The 16067-nt window shown below is 42.7% G+C and overlaps 1 protein-coding gene across 3 annotated transcripts in view; it reads right to left on the reverse strand.

Moving 5' to 3' along the window:
- Nucleotides 1-16067, reverse strand: part of igsf21a (immunoglobin superfamily, member 21a) — a 95180-nt gene that overhangs the window by 39040 nt on the left and 40073 nt on the right. For 2 of the 3 annotated variants that reach the window (XM_088389901.1, XM_088389902.1), the window contains exons 3-4: nt 7335-7456; nt 2270-2388 (exon numbers count right to left, since the gene is read on the reverse strand). In XM_088389901.1, the coding sequence (XP_088246027.1) occupies nt 2270-2388; nt 7335-7456 (241 nt within the window). Of the gene's footprint in view, nt 1-2269; nt 2389-7334; nt 7457-11147; nt 11336-16067 lie in introns of those variants that run through there. The other variant, XM_088389903.1, reaches the window with a different exon arrangement.

The raw sequence follows: 16067 nt of genomic DNA on the forward strand, positions 1-16067 counted from the left end.
TCCCCGTCTGCTTATAAATACCAAAGTATTATCTTCTCTGTGTTGTGAAAAGATTAGGTTTTAAAAAAAAAAGGGCGGTCAGCAGACAACGGGGTTCTCAAGGTCAAACTGGAGAACGGGGAGACAAATGACCATTCCTTGTCAGTTTTGCAATGTAGCATAGGAATCACTTTGGGTAATAACAAATAATGACCCAATCTTCAACACTGGCAAAAGACATATTGATTCCTCTCAGCTGCAAAGCCTGAAATTATGACCTTAGCTTCATAAAGATGGATATGTCTCTGTCTGCACGATGAAATATCTATTTGAGGTGATTGGTGACGGGTCAGAACTCTCACCCCGACGTAATTGAATCACAATGTACTGAAATGCCACCATAATGTCCTTTGGAGACGTCGATCCCGCCGAAATTAAAGGCGCCACAGACAAGCGTGGCTACATACGTCGAGAAAGGCAAACTTAAGACCGTGGCATTGTTCATTGACATACACTTGAGTCGAGTGAAAAGTTCAACACGATTACTTGGTGTGAAATGGTACATGCACGGTGGTAATTCAAATTTGAGTGCTTTCTTTTTTTTGTGTCACAAAGCCAAAGCCTATTTTTAAGTTCTCAATATGTATTAGTTCAGTGTCAAGATAACCTGGGTGCATAAGGCTACCGACTCTCTGTCACCAAATCTTGCATTGCCACTCGATAAGCTCGACTAACGGGAATACAGATTCTATTTGCACATCAGTACAAAGAGACCATCGGAATGAAAACCTGACCTCGGTAAGTCACAGTTCACAATACTCCTGCAAGGCTCTCATTATGCCATACAAGAATCCTGGCGTCAAACCCGCATGGAAACAGTGTTTTCAGCGAAAACCAAATCAAAGTTGTCAGTGACTACCGAACCACTTTATATTTGATACTTTGTAAACAGAGTGCAGTTCATCTTTTCCTCCTATTTCAAAATATGCCAATACTTTTCACAGATGGAACTATATTTCACCGAGTGACTTCATTTGCATGCAAACTAAGAATCTGCTCTCCGAGCGATCTCGTTTGGCGCCCGCCAGGGTTCGGATGTTGGCGTTGATGAAATATAATCATAGGAGTCAGGAGAGAGAAAAAGAAATCAGACTATCAATGCTGTCATGTTTCGTTGTTGTCATAATAAAATAAAGTATAATTAAGAAAAGGTAGATGAACTTGCTTTGCTAGGTCACCGCTTGCTTGTGTTTGGTAAGAATGAACGCTTGTGGAAGTTGAAAATAAATGCTTTGCTGCGCTTCATTTATATTCATGTGCCGCAAAAGCGAGTAATAGCTGGCGGTACTTATGGGCGTACAGCGCATTGTAGAAAAATGATGTTCATAATTATGTCGCTGGAACTGTCTGGGGGTATTACTGTGCTTTTAAAAAATCCAATATAATCTTAATTACTTTACATTTTAAGGTCTATACATTATTGCACTGGAGGAATCATTGTTATGGCTGAAGGTGCAATTGTGCACGATAGCGAGGTGACTTATTTGATTTCATTTAAGGTGAATGAGTTGTTAGTGGAGTCAACAGTGGAGAAGCGAAGCAAGGTCTTTTCCAACTTTGCGGGCAATGAAGGGCGGCAGGAGAAGGTGGAAACAGTTCAGGGTTGAGCCTTTTCAAATTGGATGACTGCATGTCTTGGCAGGAGCATTCATTATAATGATAACTCTTATTTATGAATCCCCTTAAAAAATTAAAATACTCTCTGTGTATTGCTTGCTATTAATTAAACTTTTTTTCCCTTCCCTCCGCCTGGCTCTATCTGGTTTCTTGCTTGCCTCCTCCGCTCTTTTACTTCCTATTGAACTTGACACACTAATAGGTTATGAATAATTCTGTTTCAGTTTAGACGGCAATTAGCCACCATGCCAGAGGCCATTCGTCTTCGTCTCAAGGAGAGAGCTAATTTAAAGAAAAGCCGGGGGACGCTTCAGTTGTCCAAGCGACTGCATCACTAATTCCTTTACGTCCGACGCAGGTATCAGAAGGAGACCCTTGGCCACCACTTTGACAAGAAGTGCTGGGTCTAACTTGAGTCCGGTAGGCATATGCTCAAGCTAGTATTCACGTAAGTAGCTCAGCTCTCATCTGGGCACGTAAAACTGACATCACATATAGTCCCGACGAGATGGCCAGCAAGCTTGTCTTGGCTTGTCCAATCATCTTGAGATTGTGAACCAATTGTGAACCAAGAATAAAAGGATGTAAGAGGACAACAAAGAGTAGTACTCACACATGACGGTGAGGAAAACATTCCCTGATGCCAGCACGACCTTCTCCCTAGTTGCCCGGTCGTAGATGCCCACATGGCATTCGTACGGTCCGTTGTCCAAGATGCGAACCTCCGGGAGCCTGGGAAAATATTGTGAGTTAAAGCCGGTCTTTGGTTTTCCAAACAACTCCATTCATGTTAATCCAGTTAGACAATACATGTTTGATCTTGGAGTAGGGGAGGATGCTGGAATATCTGGATAAAAAAAAAAAAAACAAGCACAAGGAGAGCATGTCAATTCCTCCTCAATAATTCCCTGATCAAGAATTGTCATGGAGTCCACAAAACCATGACAAGCCTTATTACACAGAATGGCCACCTGAAATTTCACATTTTCCAGCCAAGCTTATCTGCACTTTGTAATGAAACCAGCTTTTGCTTCCAGCTTTTTTGTTTGTTTGCAAAAAGTGAATGTAGTCTCAAGAGTACTGGGCTGTTTTGAGGGACACACGGATAAATATATTTCATAATCAGCATTGACAACAGATACAGCGTGTCTTCATCTTAGTTATTCCAAAATGGAACCGGACACTGTCTCTGAGCTCCCGCACAGGACATAAATATTTAGTAATAACGACAAGGTCATCCGCAGTGACTCGATGTTATCTCGGCCTTGTTGCCGCAGCTGCTGCTGGTCCACCATAGTTTTCAGTACTGTGGTGACTCACCCGCGATTGTTCAAGGACAGAACGACTGGAAACAATACTCGTTCTGGTTTGTTTGCAACGGAATGCGTGTATTTACCGGCAGAAGGACTCCCCTGATGCAATCCTTGTCACTGTTAGGATGCATTGTCCGTTCCCTCAACATCTTACCAAGGGCTAGAAATGCTAATTAGGCTTCCTCGGCGCAATAGCAGTAGCGGTAATGAAAATAGCACATCAGAGTCAAAGAAGACATCGAATGAATTCCAAGCAGTCTCATTCCAAACTTGTACCAAAATCCAGACGTCCCTCAGCAACATCTGCTGTCTGCTATCAAAATGTATGACCTTCATGCCGCTGCTTCTCATTCATCCACGGACGGCAATCATCAGGAGTGAATCAATTACACTTAGTCGAATTTGAGCGCTACTCGCTCAAAGACAGCTGGGATTAGTTGCTCCGGCGTCATCACAACGCTGAACAGAATACGTAGAGTGTAGGAATGGGCAGCGGGAAGGATAGTTCTGATGGTTTTGCACAATCGCCTCAATCCCGATGAGAAACCCAAATGGGAGAGTCCAAAACTGTTCCCAGTTTTCTCCAATTTTGAATGATCCTGTTGCTTGAGTTTCTAATACTTGGAAAACGACTCGGTAACCTTTTACACACTGATAGTATTTGAATTTTGTTTCTCGTTTGTTCTTGCATTCCTTTGGATCATACGTTCCTTCTTAAGATATGCTATTTGATATGATCTGTTAAGACCCAACAGACTTACTAGAGGCCATATCAGTTAAAAAGAGGTCTGTCTCAACCTCTCAAGCAAATTCCCATCCTTCCAAATTCTTCAATGAACCCACCGATGCCTCCATCCGTCTATGCTAAGACAACACAAAGCATCACAGATGAGATAAGACTCGCAAAAAGCAAATACTTATTGAAATGATGAACAAATGTTTGAAAAACTAAAGTAGCTATATTCCAAAGAGTGAGCACCGCAAGACATGAAGTGAGATTGTATCAACCTCTTCCTCGAGGGATAAGTATAAAATAGTCTCTTTTTTCCTCGCTCTCGCCATCGTATAAAATGATGAGCATAGCACTGTGAGTCTCTCCGGAGGGGAGCTAATTGGCTTTGTCTTGGCTGGCTACATCCAAGTAAACGCTGATGTAGCCCGTTGCTTTGTTTTTACACACAAAGCCCGATCTGGAATCCACGGTCCTGCATGACTGCTGCATTCATAGATTCAAACTGAGACAAGAAAGAAGAGATGAACAAAATCAAGGTGAGGAGGAGCCAGAAGAATGGCGAGAAGACCGCAAAGGGCACTCAGAGCTCAGACAGACTGATCGGTGCACTCTACGAATTTGCCGGTGAGAATCAGGACCTTGATAAATATTGTACAATTTTATTGAGTTTTCTTCACATGAGTTATGATGCCATGTGTTAGATGACTGGCGATGAGACTCTTCTTTAATGGTTAATGGATGAATAGATTTAACTGAGCTTAAATGTCAGTGTCAGCACATTCCTTGAGTTAAAAGTTAGGGTAAGGGTTTGAAGAGATTAACTCAAAGCCCTAACCGTCAAACCTCAAGTCGGGTCCTCGGGCATCGCTGTGGGACCTGTTTAAGAAACTTCTGCCCGTTCCCTCAACGTACCTGATTCAAATGATCGGGGTTGTTGGCAAACGTCTACCAATCTTGCTGATGAGATGTGTTGAGGAGGGCCACTTCTAAAATAGGGAGGACAGCTGCTCCCGAGGATCGGACTTGCTCAACTCAGAGACAGCTACAAAAGTCTCCTAACCTGAACCCATGACTCACTGATTGCTGCAATCACATGACACGCAGTCTTCAGTCAAACAAATGTACGAGTTTTGGGGCTATGAAGATGACCAACCCACCCAAAATCAGAATAAACACTGATTGATGGTTTTGATTCCGTTTGACTCCAGGTGAGATTATAAAAACTCCCCCAAAGTTTGGCTTTAGCCACAAGTGCTTCCACACATGATCAACCCAATAATCACGATGTAATCGAGGATAAGATAACCTAGAGACAGAACAAATTCAACACGTCAGTCTCCGTGTGCTAATATTTTGGTTTGTCGAGGTGTGAAAAGGTATTGAATAAAAAAGAAAATCCTTTCTGGGTGAACCGTGCACAGAACACTGCAGAGGTGGATCGATTTTCCCCAGGGGTTGTATTGGAAAGCTCTTTTCTATTTAGGAGGCCTGTCCGCACGAGTTCCTCGGCCGCCCGCTAATGCAAGCATATGGGACTGACTAAATGGAGCATGAAAAAGAGCGGCTCCTTCACTCAATCCCTCCATCAAAATAACAAGCACGGTGTCAGATATTTTTTCTGCCCTTAAGCTTCATGGATGGAAAAGCCCCCGATGCAGGTTAGCTCCAACATGCATCGAGAGGGGTGTAAACAGCAGGTGTGTCTCCCAGAGGGAAGAACGCAAAACAAAACCGGTGAGGAGAATGAAAGCAATCGCTGAGGGATGTGTGATTGGTTTGATTTAGATTAGACAAAGCGCTGATGTGGCTCGTCCCTCTGTTCCTTCGCCACAAAGCTTCGGCTCTGTTGTTTGCTAGCCTAAGCGGTGAATTCAGAGCTTCAATTCCTGCACGAATGCAGGGGAATGTGCTTGGTGATAAAATAGAGAAGTTTTTGGATGGAGTGGGGGAATCATTAACACCACCATTCCAGTGATTCCTTTGCCTTGTAAATCTTAATTCAATCCCGCCGCTCAGACACATGTAGACAAAACAGCAATGAGCGTGCAGATAAAGGAAAACCTTTTCGTCAGGGGAGCAATCGGAATCACAGGGGTTGACAATTCAGGCTTTTGACTGGTCTGTTGACAACAGCCATTTTTCAATTTGCATTCTTGTTCATTTCCCGTTCGAATTGAAAGTGTGCATAAACCAATTGCCAAATGACATGTAAAATTTCCTGGTTGGCTACAATTTGTTGTATATCATAATTGAGTCATGAAGTGTGAACACCTGCATTGAATACATAAGCAAAATGCAGTGAGCCGTTTTGAAATTGTTTCTTGTGGGCGTAAAAACTCGCACTGTGATTTTACATGAGCCACGCGTACTTCCTGTGTCCTAATCTGAGATTAAGCACAAGAGGTCCTCTAAAGCTTGAGTGTCATCATTGCTACGCAAGTGCTGTTATCTTTCCAATAACTAATCTGGACGCCGGCACGTGAACAGAGAGAGAAAAACATCCACAGTAGCTTTGAAAGATTGCGTGGCATGGCTGACAGCTGCAAAATCAATTTCCCGAACTGACCGCACAGGCAAAATGCGCTGCCTAAAATGTGAAAATGAAAATGTCAGTGCAGCCTGGTTGCTATCTGCATGTCTATTTTGAAATCTAACTTCTTTTCACTCTGTGTGCGTTTTCATTGTAATCATGCAAAGGGAGAGTAGGCTTGTCCAGATAAATCATCCTCACTTGGGCAACTGCACCAAGCAAGATTGTGAATACAATGCCAGAAAACACACTCGAGAGACGTAAACACAATCACCATAAAAGATGAAACATAATGACGAGGGGTGTTGTTAGAACAGAAAGCCAGATTCAAATGCAGCCATGTTTGACATTTTTCCTCTACTTCTTGAACGTGTGGACCAAAGCAGCAGGATCTCAAAACGAGTAGACATTCAAGCAGATGTCGGCCATTGCTTTGAGACCCAAGACAACCCTGAAATCTGCGTACAACATGTTTCCAAGGAGATGACACCCACTTTCTCGTTGTCTAACTCGAACTCACTCGTATAGAAACGTGTTCATGGGTATGCAGTGCGGACCTTAACAAGGATTTAAGTACCACTAAAAGAACACCAGGGCCAGATGTTTTGCTAATTCCTGAAGGTTGAAGCCTCTATCTTCAACAGAGTCTGTAATTAGTGTTTACCCAAGCACAATGTCCTCATTACTGATGGAATTTCAACCTCAGGTCGGCAAGAATATCAATCCCGAACGAGTCGTGACGTGAAATGCCTTTCTATACGCCTCATTCTCACTATTTTTATGCAAATGTATTCACTGGAGTCGACAGTATGCTCTTAACAAACAGTGCAAGTGGGCTGAATGCACGCAAAGTTGAAGTTATACGAGAGCATCTCACTGAAAAAGATTCCAAAAGGGCCATTTGTGTCAGTAAATGTGGATCCAACAAACTCCGCCAGTGTTCGTCTTTACGTGGAGCGTATCCGTATGGTATATGGACATTTATTATTTTTCTCCTGGTGGTTTTTGAAGTCCACTTTTTAATGGGGTATCGTATTTCTGTGCAGAAAACTCGTCGAGCTAGATATTGGAGGGTAAGTTCTACTGTTGAAATGAGGCTTACCGGACGGTGGACTGGTAGACCAGGTCCTCGCGCCTGCGGTAGTCCTCCATGTGAGAGTAGTTGGTGTTAAACATGGCGTCGTAGGTGAAGATTTTCTGCTTTATGGTGCCTCCGTCCGTGACCTGTGAAGCGAGAAAAAAAGGGAGAAAGGACAGGACACCTGTGATTCATTTGCTGATGGATGGGGCGGGGCCAACCTTTTTGCACCTTGAGCTTTGCCAGCACACAACCTGTTGTCCACGGGGCCCACAGTGGAAGAGATATGTGTAATTGCCTCATTGATTAATGTTCTGGAATGATACGTCTGCAGAGATCGGAGCAACGCCGGCCCATCCAACGTCTGCTTATTGGATGGCATCCGGGAGTCTCTCCAGTGTGTACACGGTTGAACTTGCAGACACGATTGGCATTGAGAGTGTTGCATTCTGCACAAATAATGGCTTTCCGAGGAAGATATTCTAAAGGCTGCTCTCATCCTTTTTTTTTTCATTCCACTAACATCCACAGGATTGCTAAGGTCACTTAGCATGTGAATGACAGTGATTTCTTCTCTTAGCCGAAAGCTTCAAGCTGCCATAAAAGGAAAAAAAGGGCTGACAGGATTTTAATGGAGCCACTAATGCCGCTTTGAAGAAGAAAATTGTTTGGTGGGCCTGGAAGCAAGCCATCTTTGCCTTTTTCTAGTTTAGAAGGTATCCTTCACTTCAAGCCAATCCCCTTTTCTCGGGTAAATAATGTCTTGATTCGCCGTTATGGTGTACGCACAAAGACAAAGACAAATCATATTTCCAAGAGCAACCAAGTGTTTTACGGAGAACCGCTTGGATCTGGAGAAAAATAATTGGCTCAGGGTTTAGCAAGCAAAAACGAAAAGTAGGATGGTGGATGTAAATTACAGAGATGGGACCAGGTTTCAACAAAGTCTCCAGTTTCAGCACGTCCCAAGTCAAGTAAGGTTTGAGTCGACTCCTTTGAGGGGTTGACTGACGGTCTTCACAATCTTGACATCTTGTCATTTGCAATGCTGGCATATTAGAATCAATTTTCTATTTTCTTTTATATCTTTCAACCAAATCATTTTGTCTGAAGTCATGTCCCACGTCTTTTACTCCCAAGTATTGATCAAGTTTCAAGTCTCCTAGTTCCTGTCAGGGGATCAAAATAGTGATTCGAGTCAACGCAAGTCCGAGTCACATTGGCTTGAGTTTCCATTTGCGGTAAATTAGCTTCATGCCAGTCGCCAGGAAGAAGTGACTGATAGTTTGAAACTCCGAAAATTTGACGGTGCTTTGGCAGATTTCATCAGGCGCCTGCAAGAACCTGTGACTGTTTGTTCTTAAAATCAGTCAAGAAATCGGAAGGCTTCCTTTTGGCAAGCAAAACATGGCCCAACACTAAAAGCAAATCGTGTTTTGAAATTGTTTGAAATTGTGCAGCCTTTACATCTTGAACATCTGGACTAGGATGCATCTCAGTCAGCGGTGACCTTTTGGAAATGCATTCACACATCACGTTTTTTTTGGGTTTTTTTGTATCATGGCTATTTCCAAAATCCCATTTATTTGAACGGACGTGCATGCACGTGCTCAGTTTGACAGCAGGCGAGCCAAAGCGGCCAATGGCGTTCAGCCTTTCCCGACACTGTGAAAGCTCGTTCACCGGAGCGAGCGAATGAGCGAGCTGTCAAATGGCACCGGTGCAAAATGGCACAGAGTGACATTTTGCCAGTGTCAGAAATAGAAGCGGGCGCTAAGTGAAGGTAACAATAATGGTGGCTGCAAACTGGGCACAAAAGGGGAGAAGTGGATCCACAGCCAAACACATTTCATATGTTCAGAAGCTCATATGTTAACCAAAGTAGGCCATTACCAATATCATCGCCTGATTGCACCACGGTTAAATCATGCAATCTTTATACATCTTCAGAGGAATCGTTATAGCAGAGCAACGCTTAGCACGGAAGTCGAGTCGCAGACTAAAAATAGTACACATCAACTACGTCCTTGAAAATTTTTCAATGACAATTATAACGGCTCCACAAGGTCGTTTTTGATGTGAACAACAAGGAAGTAGTGGCCCTCATGAAATTGCTTCTTCCTATCCTGTGGCCAAATACAGTGCTACCTTAACTCATAACAAAGCAATGTTAATCAATTTTAATTAATTTTTTTTGGAGGGGGGGGCTGTAATTGCTCATCAACTCCATAGGTGGCAGTAGTGTTAAAATTTTCTTTATTTTTTCAGGCAAAGCCCTCACAAACCTTGATATAAGTCAATATACAAACCATCTGCGTATGCCCTCTGCCCCGATTCAAATTGCTTGCAAAGAGGCTCCAGATTGGGATGTGCGTGGGCGGACGGAAATTCGATCGGGAAGGGGGTGCGGCGACAAAGAATAGCATTTGATTGCCGTAAAGTAGCATCAGTTGAGGAGGGGAAAGCTTCTCTGCGATGGTTTCGCAGAATCTAGGCCACGCCGTACACACAATGCACGGCGCCTCCCCAACATGCAAGAGCGGCGTCACCTTCTCTGTTCTGGACGGCGGCAGATAACGCATTCGGGGTTGAGAGGGGAGGCTGCCACAGGTGGCTGAGAATGAGGGAGACCTGCATGAGATCTCTCCAGACGCAGCGGTGTGGCTTTTGCTTCGACGCCGCACGTTAACACAAAGCTTCCTCCAGCTGCCCGTCTGGCCAAACGCTATTTAAAGCCGCAGCAGCAGCACGGGCAGCCGCTGGAGGAAATCGGGCCCGATTCGCCACAGGACGACTGAGAGAGATTCAACCTGAATTTTTGCATTATCATCACCGCAGGCCACGAGACCACACTGAGGCCTAATACGGTCGAGTCAGTCCACTGCTAGATACCGCAAATAGCAAAAGTCTATTATTATAGTGAACTGGAAATATTCCTAAGGAGACCCACAATTAGCAACTCTTTAAGTGTACATTGAATTTGCATGAGGGAATCACGGTTTTACACGATTTTCTTTGTGATCACTAAATCTGGTCGCGAATGCCAATGAGAAGCTGCTTCACTCTTAAAAATAATTATGAAACAAAAAAGTCTTAATGAGATTTATTCCTATTGAGCCGCTCATTAGCAGCCTGCGACATGCTGCGACAAAGGAGATGATCAGAGCTTTGTCATGAAGCAGCTTGCTACTTTTTTTGTCCTATCCACGCTAATTTGCCTAATGGTATTATCACATTATGGGTCTTTTTGAAACAGGCGAGGGGGGGAGCGTGTAAAGTGTGGCAAGGCGCAAAGGGGGACATTGTCTTTTGGTAAAATGGTGATAATTGCCGTACGCAGAAGAACAAATCAAAGGGTGGAATTCTTCGTAAGATTTAGACCTTCAAGTCTGGATGTGGAGTGAGGGAGTGAGAGCAAATCTGGGGGTCTCTCTCATTTTATTATCCTGTAAGATTAAATTATTAAAACATTGGATATATCACATGAAAATTTCACGTCGTAAAAACATTGTAAAGTGCTTTGATTTATGACATAAGAGCTGTCCTACCACTTTTCAAATACTAATCCCAGTCGAAGCCACTTATGGGAACACTTGTCAAATAATGATTTGTGACTTCAAAATGGTTGTCTATTAATCACTGACACAGAACTCATTTAAATACTTTCATTAATGTGCCCTTATCATTGCCAGTAGTACCAAGGATTATTTTTTTCCCATCACGAGGAGAGATGGGGCCACACCTGGCGAGTGAGGGGGCTGTCAGAAATCCCAGTTTAAGCCCCAGTTTAGCCTCTCCAGATAGGAAAAATAGATTTTTTGAGCCTTATATACTCACCGTTAGCTTTTTTTGCAATGTTTCCGACGTGATATTAGAGCAGGAAAAAGGTTGAGGTCCAGATGCCGTTTGTGGGTTACGTGTGCCACCGTGGGGAAGACGGAGGCCGTTTTGGAGGCATCATTCGGGCATTTAGCCGTTATGCAAGCGAGTTATTGAACACCATCTGAGACATGCAGGCGTGCTTATTATAGCAGTCATTGTGAGCGAGACGGGCCGTCAGCTGCAAGGAGGTGAAGAGCGCAGCAAACTAGGTCGGCTTCTCCGTGTTGCTTGTTATAAAGAGCACGTACAATCCACATCATTAGGTACACCTGCAGTCTAGGGGCCATTATATTAGCATTTACATAGTTTTTGTTTTTCCTGAATCATAAGTATTTATCAGTCTGGGCTGCAGTAGCAGGGTTGCTCCATTGTAGAATTGCATCCTGATAACATTGGAGAATTATTAATTGCCTAAGATTGGAATCATTGTGTTTATTATACCTAGGGAAGTAATTATCATATCAATCAATATCATGACATTTGAAAAGATCCATGTGCAAAATTGGACAAGAAGTCAGATGTTTTGGTTTTGGTGCAAATCCCAAGGCTCCTACTGGAGAATTTGCCTCAATAAGATCCAATCACAAGCAGGTCTCCTCAAGTGATAGGTGATGAAAATTTGCTTTTAATATGGGTGGAGCTTGGTGACAAAGTGTAGAGCCAAGCGTTGCTGCTCCAATGTTGGTTTCAATTTGTTCAGCTTTTGGGTTGGATCTCACTAGAATGTGAAGGTGATTAAATTTAGATGATTTAAGAATGCACTTTTTAAAACATTTCTCAAGCTCCATTAGCCCTGTTTACGAGCCGCCGTTCTGGTGAACTTAACAGAACATCATTGAGGTCATTGACAGCACTTCAACGGTTTGCGTTGACTTCCCTCAATGTTCTTAATGCACTTTAAAAACGCACTGCACCAAATTTAAAGTTTTGCCTGTACCGTATATGTTTTTCATTTTGATTTTGCTAGCAATGCAGTTTTGAGAATGAGGCATTTGCCATTTTCTCCTTCATACATCAAATGAGTTCAAAAGAGGTCATTTGGAGTGCAACGCAGATGCTCCGAAAAGACACCGAGGGCCTTTGCGGGCGAGACGAGTCCGCGTATTTTTGCAGCCTGCCTATTTTTTTTCTCCCCCGCAGCCGCTACCTGCAAGTGCTGCTTGACGAATGCGCGAGGAGCGCTCTCCGAGCCATTCATCACAAAAGCAGCTGGGGAGAGCGTCGCCATGCTAAAATAGACCATTTTCCCTCCTTCTTTAAATTGTATAATTGAGTTTATTATGATAAAGTGTCATCTTTGTTCCCATTGTGGGGATATTCATCACTGGGACAATTCTCAGACAAGTATCATCTGAAAGAAAAAAGTTCTTTGAAGGTAAAAAGGTAAATGCAATAAGCCACAGGGGTAATTTAATTTACCCTTGGGAAATAAAATATTGAAGTTTCTGTGTGGGATGAAGTTGAAATAGCCCACTTCTGGAGAACAAATCCATTAAAATGGAGTTTCGTTTAATAAGAGTAATTACCGGTCAACTTGGGTAGCATGTCGCTCCTTGAAATGGAGTTTTTTTCTTGTTCAGTACATCCAAACTTAGTACAAAAGGTGTTTATGATTTCCACCTAAAAAAATGATGACTGCATGTGTGAAAAAGTCTCGACTGAGCGACACGATTATGCCGGTTAGAAACGACAAGTTTGCGTTTTGCTTTGTCTTGGCGTTTTGCTGTCTGCGCGACACTCGGCATCGGGCTCATTTCATGCATGAGTAAAATTCTCAATTCCTTAATGTGGCATGGGCCCTTTTCCATTTTTAATAAGACATGCTTGATGTCAATTGGAGCGGCAGGCTCTCATAATTAACTGTTATGAGGATGACTCGGGCACGGTGTTCTGCTGAGCTAAGAAACCAAGCATTTCATATGAATTGCTCTTATTTGACTTGTTAATGTCAAACGTAAAAGTCCTCCTTGGTGCCATTGCATAACAATGCAGTCAATGTCAACACATACTCTGGAAACACAACTTTTATTTGCATTGGACTGCAAATTTCATTTCCCCTTGCAGAAACTGATCTCATTTTTATCTCTGGTTTTTTTTTTTTTTTTTTTTTTTTTTTTTTTTGCTGGATGTGTTGTGCTCGTCAATGCAGTCCCCGGCTAGGCAGGTGTTCCTTGTTGTCTTGTATTGAGTTGCCCGTCGGTTCAAAGCTTGCAAGTCTGTTGAAGTGCCACCCTGTAGTGTCGTGTGCGCTTTTTGATTCCTTAATACTTTTGCATTATGTTAGACTTTGCTCAATCTTTTCCTGAGTCTTAATTACTTTTTTTTATTTCTATTTTGTTTGAGAACCTCCTGTATTCGTGTCTCACTTTAAATACTTCCCTGCACTTGAGTTCTCAACTAACATTACATTTTTGTTTTGCATCAAGCAATGAGAAATTCATGTAAAGAATTGAATCAACACAATCCTGCAAAAAAAATTTAAAGTGTCACTCAAGGTTGAGCATGAGTTTTTGTGAAAGCTGAATATTTTTTACATGTGCCTAAAGTTGTGAAAGTGAATGAATTTGAAGCAGGTGTGATATGAACAGATCCAATCATACTTTGTGTCTTGTCACCACCGGGGATGCCGGCAAGCCAGAAGCCTATCGGCGCATCTCGGCCACTTTACAATTCACTTTATCAGTCTATCACTAGCGCCACCGCTAAACCAACTCTATTTATCCTCAAAATTAATTTGTGCTGTACGTTCGGGCGCCATTCCGGCTCCGATAGTGCTGAGGCGACAGCTTGCATCGGAGATAGCCGCGCAGCTTTCGAAGGATGCATTGCGAAAGCCGAGCGACAGATTTATCTGACGCTGTAAATCGTGACTGCTTTTCCGCCTAGCCGGGCCTTTTATGTGTCCATTTGAATGGTGTAATTAGAGCTGTAAACAAGACACTTTGGATGCCAGATCTGCAACTCTGCCGAATGGGCACTGTTTTCAGCCTTGCCCTTTTAACCTTACGCTTCTCCCTGTACTCACAAAACTCACTACAATACAATCGCAACCCACATCGGGAAAAAATAGAGCACTCAATCTGTGTTGTTGCTTCTCACATTCAAATAATAATAGAGTAACAAAGTAGACGCCACTTTGTGAACATAATATATTTGCGAGGTCAAGGGCACTGCGGAAATCTATCCACGAGTGATTTTCCGCTCGGCTGCTCACGTCAGGACACTTATGTCGGGCTTATATCCAGCTAGATTACAACATGTAGTTTTTAATTGGGGACTTCCTTGCGAGAGCATGCTGGCAAAAGCAAACCTTTTCTGACTTTGGGCCGACTATAAATAAATCATCCTGCTCTCCCTGTCCCTCTACTGGCAATCATTTAGATTTGGAAAATATTTCTATAATGCAATATGAGGTTTATGAGAGCGTGGAGTGAGGAGCATTTTTCCAATGTGCTTTGGACTTGTGTACACGGTGCAGAACGAGTGGCGCTCGCTCAACTGTTACTTTGTCAACACGGCTAAGCCCCAGTAAGCCATTTTGTTGGTAAATGACTGCTAATGCCACAAATCAAAATGCAAATCATGGAGACCCAATTAGCATAGCATATGCTTTTATAGCGCCTTTTTATCCACTTGTAAAAAAAAAAAAAATGGAGGATTTCATATCGCCTCTCCAGCTTTTTGAGTAAGTTTGACGACATGCCCTCGTGCATTTGCTCATGGTGGTTTTACTGACGTGTCAACCATGAGCGTTTTCCGACCTAGTCTTTCATTGTCTGTCAAAATAAGTAAAATGCTATACATTGCTGATGGCGCCGTCTGGATTAACTATCTTGCAGATTTCAGTCGGCTGAAAAGTTCATCAACAATGTGAAATACAGCAGCACTTGTTCTTCTACCCCTAGAAAGCAAACCCACTTGACATTTATCATCTAAATAGCAATTTATGGCTCTGTGATAAAGTCGAGAGACCAAACACCTTCCAAAACTAACAGCGGTGCTGCTTTGGGATTCTGAATGAACAGTCACAGCAGTAACGTGTGAAATAAAAATATCTCCAGACACGATATCTATATTTCATAAGAGCAATGCAAGCCTTGTCGCTTCCATACCAAACAGCATTTTCTCCCCGACAACATCGAGACTTGAGACTTGTTGCTGCCGCTCTAAATCAAGACGCAAACAAAATGCTTTTATCTTAACTAGGACACCTCAAAGCGACGTTCATTTATCATACATCAAGCGCAAGAAGATTCAGCTGTTCCTTAACTTTGAGCAGCTTCGTATCAATATTTACAATTTGTAGTTTCTATGTGACCTGAAGGTTATTTGGGTTGTTGTGAGTCTTCTCTTTCAATTCCCGGATTCTGGTTGACTTTTAAGATTTTGTAAAGTCACAGCGGTTTTGATCAAGGAAAAAAATAATGGGTCCTGCTGGCCACTAAATCAGGACAATTTTGTGGAACAAATAGTTGTTCATGTATGTGGGCGGTTCTGATCATGTCCAGGTCAACAGAGAAAGCCTTGCCAGTCCTGACCAATTAAAGTTGCCAGAGCTGCTGAAGCTTGGCTGACATTTCCTGTGATGGCTTTGTTGGACTATAAAAACATGTTTTTGCAGAAAAGCCTTTTTTTGTACCACTTAGTGCTTTTTCTACTTAGAGGCTTCTCGTGTGACACAGCGTACTCACATACACCACCTGTTGTTTTGAAAGCCTGAAAATGTGGAGAGGGTTGTTATGAGTCTAGGTCACTTTGTAAAATGCTAATTTTTGAAACTGATGGGGCCTTGACAACCCTCGGACTCGATTTGCTTCTCCGAAATGGAAAATGTTGACACATGCAATGGCTCGGATAAATATAAGACATTTAACT

Source organism: Syngnathus floridae, chromosome 11, assembly GCF_059516105.1.
Source record: "Syngnathus floridae isolate MCC-2025c chromosome 11, RoL_Sflo_1.0, whole genome shotgun sequence".
NCBI lineage: Eukaryota > Metazoa > Chordata > Actinopteri > Syngnathiformes > Syngnathidae > Syngnathus > Syngnathus floridae.